Source organism: Schistocerca cancellata, chromosome 6, assembly GCF_023864275.1.
Source record: "Schistocerca cancellata isolate TAMUIC-IGC-003103 chromosome 6, iqSchCanc2.1, whole genome shotgun sequence".
NCBI classification, from domain to species: domain Eukaryota; kingdom Metazoa; phylum Arthropoda; class Insecta; order Orthoptera; family Acrididae; genus Schistocerca; species Schistocerca cancellata.
In genome coordinates this window covers 458381506-458388803 of record NC_064631.1, presented here as the reverse complement: position 1 = coordinate 458388803, position 7298 = coordinate 458381506, and the positions used below count along the sequence as shown (strand labels likewise).

Genomic DNA, 7298 nt, shown 5'->3' with positions numbered 1-7298 from the left:
CATTTCTACAAGTAATTATGAAATTAACATAACTTCCAGCTGCATATACCTGAAGCACTCATTGATGATGATACAACCAACAGTACATATTTCTGTAAACTATTTTGCCCATTGTGTTCATTTTTTTCCCTATAATTGATGTTTGGTTGGCATAGCTAGAAGCTCATTTGGGTATTTAATAGTCTGTCCTACACTTACTTTCATAACTGGGAAGTGAAAATATTTGTTTGAAATTGTGTACCTACACAGTTACAGTTACTTTAATTTCTCTCTCTTGACATCTGGTGCTACCTTCATTGACCCCAGAATGTGGTCTGTGCAGAACAACAACTATTTCAAGTAATATACGCTACTTGAGGTTTTGGTTTTAATAAAAAGAAGATTTTATAAATGGGATGGTGTGTGTACCATATATTTTTATAAACAATCTACCATACAAAATGTACATGTTATTTCAACTAATATGTATATATGAAGTATGATACATGGGCTGTTTTACAAAAATGCTGTAAGGTAAACTTTTTACACTATTTTATTATATATATGCAAAAATATTGCTAATTTTCTTTTCATAAATTATCTTTCTATGCATAATATATTTCAGTGAGGTTGTACAAAATATTCACATAACAAAAAGCACAGAAGGATCATTTAACAAAGCACTCAAATCATATAAATCAAAATAAACAAACAAACTTTTAATAAATATTTTAATTGTACAAAAAATGACAAAAGCTGTCTTAAATTGTATACAGAACATATATAACTGACTTAGAATTACGAATTGAGGTTCGAGAACCTAAGTTTTACAGCTCGAAAGCCTTAACAGAAAAAGTCAATGGAAAAGCAACAGTGCAAGACTGGCATACATCAGGTCAGCAGTAAAATAACTTAACGGTACTTTTGTGCATATCCGCAACTTCTGCCTTTAGTAGATGACCTCACCAAAAACATAAATGGTTTATATATATATATATATTTATAAATCACATAACAATAATATAAAAACATAGGATTATAATGTACAAAAGGTGAGCAAAATACTGGGTATGACCCACTTTACAAAGGCTGCGAACTCAAACACAGAAACGTCATCTCATATTACTAATAACGTATTTTCTTCTCTTTCCCTTAAACAATTGTGACAACATTTGCAGGTCAATGCCTAATCGCTCTGCTATCACAAGTAACTCAGCTCATGTTAAGAAACAATTTTCTCCTCTCTTCTTTTGGCAAACTCAACATGACAATGAAGCTTTCACTTTTCTACTGACAAGCCAGTTCACTGGACTTGTTTTCTATATGCACACATTTAAAAATGTGTTGAGAGGAACACGCGGTAATATGCAGGCTATATACTCCATCAAGAATTTTTTTCATATACAACTAGAGAATTGGAAAGATGTTCCATTTAAAAAGAAATAGCACACATATTAAGATAACAGGTCAACAGGTATATACACCACATATCGTGTGTCATCATTATTAAAATACTTGTTCCACACAAAGATGAGAAAGTTCCATCAATTAAACTTTGTGCTTTTATATCTGCCTAGCTGTCTATCATACAAGTGACTATAGTTATATGTTAAAAACATGATACATAAGCATATAAGAGATTTCCCACATATGTATACCTATGATGGGGAGTTACAAAAATCATATTTGAAAACACAGGAACATTTTTACAACTTCAAAAAAATCAAGTACACAGATAACCGAAAGTCCCACCTATTTATTATTCAGATACATAACCGTACTACATACATTCTTCTCTAATTATAGGTTGTTATTTGAAAGAAGAAAATATCAAAACCATGTTAACTTAAACAGTAAATCAAATATATATATATATAGAGTCAAGGTGGCTAGTGTATCAGGAACTATCCACCACAAAGCTCTTATATACTATGCAATCTTCCAATATTGAATACACACATTCATACAAGAAAAACTCCTGACTGTGCTTTCTCAATTTTGTACACCCTCTTTTTACCTAGTTAAGTACCAATATTTTCATTTACTGTTCTGCCAATTTCAAATGCAACATGAACACAAACAGTCCATGTATGATAACGATGCTAGACTGATGAACTTATTAACGATAATGACTTATAATGACGTATCATGATATGTGAGTATAGTTCCTGTGAACACTGAAGGTGTTCATCCGTACGGTGCACTTCCAGTTAGGCCTTATTCTTATCATACATGAGGACAAATTTCCACAAATCACCTTTTCTTTCTAGCATCTGCTTAACCTCTTTCAATTTTTCACCAGTCTGAACAACAAGAAGAAAACAGATTGGTCACCCGAGACAGGTTATCACAGCCAGATAGTAGTTTTCCTCAGAGCACGTGTATTTGAGTTTGGCCTTAATACTGCCTGTGGAGCAGGTCTGCAGGCACTAACAAGGAGTAAAGACAGCAGCCAGTACCGGAACTAGACTCGATCGACATGATACACGCTTTCATAGAGATCAATGTGGACTAAGTGAAACGTACACCGAAGGGTGCAGCCGAACACATACATCAAGGTTTAAGCTTTTGTAGACGTACGTACATTACAGACAGATGCCGACACGGCAGCTACGAGGAACTCTCGACACTCGAATGCGACATACGAAGCTTTACCCTTGAGCAATGTGTTACCGTTTACAGTCATAGTGCATAAAGACATTAAATTTACAACAAATGGGCTAGTTTAGTTCTTCCATTAAAACAGTGGAAATAACAAACAAATCCCACCATCCAGGGTATCCATACGTACGGAGTTCGCGCAGCAAGCTCACGGAGTTCAGCGTACTGTAAGCTCAAGCACAAATGTCGTAAACAGAAAAAACTGATCTATTAGATTACACTTTGTACATTAAGAATGAATACACTCTGTCGTCCAATATTAGAATTCGTATATAAAAGTAATGTTCCTAAACTAAAAAATTAGAGATGTGCCGTAACATATGCACAAAGCAGTCTACTAAGAGAAAATAATATCGGTAAAAAAGCTTAAAACCTGACGTACGTGCAGAGCTTCGCGTTACACGAATACCGTACACGTACGGTACGTAATAAACTGGCGCACAAAATGTAGGCTCGACCTCGACCGGAGAACGAAATAGAAACGACAAATGCGGGCCGGCAAAAGGACGTCCCGCGCCCGCGCAACAGGGAGGGTCGGTCGCGCCTACATTTTACGCATTACAGAAAGGTCGAGTGAAAGTGAGGACGAGCGTCGGTGGCGTGCCTCTGCATCGTCTAAGTAGTGGCCCACACTCCGGGAGGGCAGTGGCGACGACGGCGGCAGCGAAGGCCGACAGCTCAGCAGTAGCTGTTGTCGACCCACTCGGTGACGCCGAAGTCGGACAGCATGTCCGTCATGTCGGGCGTGCACGAGAACTCGAGGTGCGAGCCCGAGCTGGAGCTGGTCGTGTCGAAGGAATCCAGGTCGTTGGTGAAAACGTTACTAAAAGTGTCCAGGTCGACCCTGAAGTCGGGCGAGATCTGTAAGAGGTCCGTGAGCGAGTCCAGATCGGCGAGGCTCGGGTTCTCGACGGCGCCGTGCTGCTGCAGTTGTTGCTGCTGCTGTTGCTGCTGGTGGTAGTGGTGGTGATTGTGAGACGAGGGCGCGACGTCGGCCACGTCGGGCACGGCCGGGTCACAGGACACGTCAATGGGCTCCTCCTTGATGGTTATCTCCTCGTACTCCATGGGCTCCATTTTGACGGGAGCCAGCAGGGTCTTTATGTCTGGCACGACGGACGGGGACGGCGCCGCTAGAACCAGCGAGGGCAGGCGTGCCACCGCCACGGGCGTCACAAACTTCGTGTCCAGGACGGCGACGGATGTCGTCGACGACGCCTCGTCGTACAGCGACGCGCTCTCTGGCGAGTCGGGGGTGTCGCAGGAGGGACTGGACGGCACTTTGGCGGCAGCGTTGGGCGGCTGCGGGGCGTACTGCAGCAGTGGTGGTGACGGCGGCTGCTGCTGCTGCTGCTGCTGTTGCCGGGCGGCGCGCACCTCTTTGGCCTTGCGGTCGATGGCCAGCTTCACCTTGAGTGCGCTACTGCCGCTGCTGCGACTCAGAGGCGGCAGGATCCTCACTCCGCCCCTGGATGCCGCTCCCGACAGGCCCTCCAGACCGTTGTTGTTGGAATCGTTCCTCTGGGTGGGCACCGATGTCGCAGTCGACGTCACCCCCGCGGCAGCCGCGGCTGCTCCCGTCACCGCCACAGACGTCGCGGCGCACACTGCGGCAGCGCTCTTCTTGCTTTTCTTGGAGGGCGACGCGCTCTTGGGAGGCGGCTTCACGGCCTTCTTGCGCGGCCGGTACTTGTAGTCCGGGTATTCCTTCATGTGCAGCTGGCGCAGCCGTTCTGCCTCGTCGATGAAGGGCTGCCGCTCCTCCTCTGAGAGCATCTTCCAGCGGCGGCCCAGCCGCTTCGAAATCTCCGCATTGTGCATGTCTGGCTGCTGCTCGCAGATCTTGCGCCGCTCGATCTGTGACCACACCATGAAGGCATTCATGGGTCGCTTGATGTGGTTCGGGTTGTTCTTTTTGGTCTGCAACAATAAAAATAAGGAACACATAAATGAATGCTCCCAACAAGAGGGGCTTGTTTTATTATTTAAATACATTTCTGTTATTAACACCATGACTATATATATATTTAAATATATATATATACACACACCGGGTGATCAGAAAGTCGGTATAAATTTGAAATCTGAATAAACCACGGAATAATGTAGATAGAGAGGTACAAATTGACACACACCAAAAGATTACAGAAGTTCAAAAAATGTCCGACAGATGGCGCTTCATCTGCTCAGAATAGCAATAATTAGCATAACAAAGTAAGACAAAGCAAAGATGACGTTCTTTACAGGAAATGCTCAATATGTCCACCATCATTCCTCAACAATAGCTGTAGTCGAGGAATAATGTTGTGAACAGCACTGTAAAGCATGTCCGGAGTTATGGTGAGACATTGGCGCCGGATGTTGTCTTTCAGCATCCCTAGATATGTCGGTCGATCACGATGCACTTGCGACTTCAGGTAACCCCAAATCTCACGGACTGAGGTCTGGGGACCTGGGAGGCTAAGCATGACGAAAGTGGCCGCTGAGCACACGATCATCACTAAACGACGCGCGCAAGAGATCTTTCACGCGTCTAGCAATATGGGGTGGAGCGCCAGCCTGCATTTTGGTTCTAATAAAACCCCATGTCATTCCAAGCATGTGTGTCAATTTTTACCTCTCTATCTACATTATTCCATGGTTTATTAAGTTTTCAAATTTATACTGACTTTTTCATCATCCGGTATATATATGTAAAAATCATTCGTGAAATGTGTGCTGTGTGGCAGAACTTTGAAGTACTTTAAATGTTCTACGATCCAACGTGACAATGGTTCCAAGGATAATTTTTTTAAGCGACAGTCAACACCAGAAATGTATCATAGAAAATGTATTACACAGTGCTATATTGTAAATTCGTACTTACATATTATAAATTCGTAATTATTCCGACCGTTTTCGGTCTTGACCATCATCCATAAGCTATATGAACGCGGTATGAAGAAAACAAATGTAAAAACGTACTAAGTCACTAAACCACTCTTTAATTGGTCATAGCGAAAGAAAAGTTTCACTGTTTGTATCTTTCGTAAGTACGAAATTACGTCTACTTTATTGCATGTGCTTTTGAATTCGTACGTTGTTTACATTTTGTTTTCTTCGTTTCACGTTGGTATAGTTCCAAACGAATTGTCGGCGACTGAAAACCGTCGTAATAAAAATTAAGTTACAAATGAGCACTGTGTCGAACGGTACTACCACTTACGGCAGTTCTAGCGCGCAAATGTTTTGAATGTGTGTGTGTGTGTGTGTGTGTGTGTGTGTGTGTCCTGATCTGCTACCAATTTCGATTCTAAACGAACATCCTGGGGCACGTGAACGATCTCCTTATACCCGTGTGAGAGAATCGTCGGTACTGGACAATCTGTTTTAAACTAGTTACCTATGAAGTCAATAATATGCTTCAAAGAAACTTAGTTCTCGGTATTAACATTTGTTATGAAACCAATGTAAATTATGCTTTGGATCCAATTGAAGGACATTCATTTAACTTTTGTTGCTTTAGCAAATAATTCGAAACAGAATGGTATCATTGTTATCTATGAGGGAAGTGATTCGCTTAACAGCTGTCAAAAATATTTAGAACTGCTACAGAGCACCGTTTGTTACTAAACGATCATCGAATGAAAAATTGTTATATTTAGTAGAGTTAAATTTAATTAGTTGCTCCACCTTAAGCGCAATAAATGTCTGTGCACGTCTTGCGGGATTATTACGAAGTTTTCAGTTAAAGAAAATGTGGTAAATGTTAAACGAGGCAAAGATTAAAAAACATGCACTCCCGTTACTTTCCCTGTATTGTCTTAGGAAAAAAAATGCATGAACGACAATCACCAGGGAACACTAGTGCAGAAAAACACTAATCTTTGCCGGACAAGCAATTTGAGGAAAAATTCTCGTATTACCAGTGGGACTGCGCAACACCCAGTTCACTTCCTTATTCATTACAGACATCCGCTTAAGAGCTGCGGCTACACCAGTGCAAATGGAGCACACGCTCAATATGCATGCGGTGGCGAAACGGTGCGGCCTTCAGAAGTTCCAGAGCGACTCCCTCGCCGCCTGAGTATTCAAATGTGCGTACCGCGACCTGTGCTCTTGCTTCATTAGCATCCCATTGCGTAAGACAAAACATGACCTAATTCCATGACCCAATTATTCACAGGCTTATGAAAATGTAATGAGTAGTGTATGCACGTCCTATCCCATCCCAGCCAGTAATGCGTCTCGCGTACCAGACGTGCCGATCCCCCCCCCACCGATCGCGATACGACTTACGAAACGAGGTATGGCAGAGTACAGGACAGGCGTAGTAGCAGCCAGGACAGGCGTAGTAGCAGCTTGTCACACTTGAGCAGCCGATGTGGCTTCGCGGGATTGGCAGTAAAAAAAAAAAAAAAAAAAAAAATTGCCAGGCGAAAATCATAACATTTCCATCTAGCTGACAAGTGTGAGGCATGCCGTAGGAAAGATGTTGCCTTTCCTTGATATCTTCGATACGCTATCAACTGGTGTTCCATTTCCTGATCTATTCCTGAGGATCGTAGAACGCAACCACGCTCGCAACACATGCGTGTACTGGCAGGAACAACTGCTCCAGGCGGAAACGCGAAATTTTGCTACCTGCGATCAACACGTACTGTAGTGTCTTAATATAA

At 42.5% G+C, this 7298-nt stretch overlaps 1 protein-coding gene across 1 annotated transcript in view; it reads right to left on the bottom strand.

Annotated features, from left to right (window-relative positions):
- Positions 1 to 456: 456 nt before the first annotated feature.
- The window catches only part of LOC126190756 (transcription factor SOX-12-like), a 75324-nt gene continuing 68482 nt past the window's right edge, over positions 457 to 7298 (bottom strand). Inside the window, exon 2 of the mRNA XM_049931271.1 lies at positions 457 to 4560. Coding sequence (XP_049787228.1) covers positions 3319 to 4560 — 1242 coding nt within the window. The 3' untranslated portion in view covers positions 457 to 3318. The remainder of the gene's footprint in view (positions 4561 to 7298) is intronic.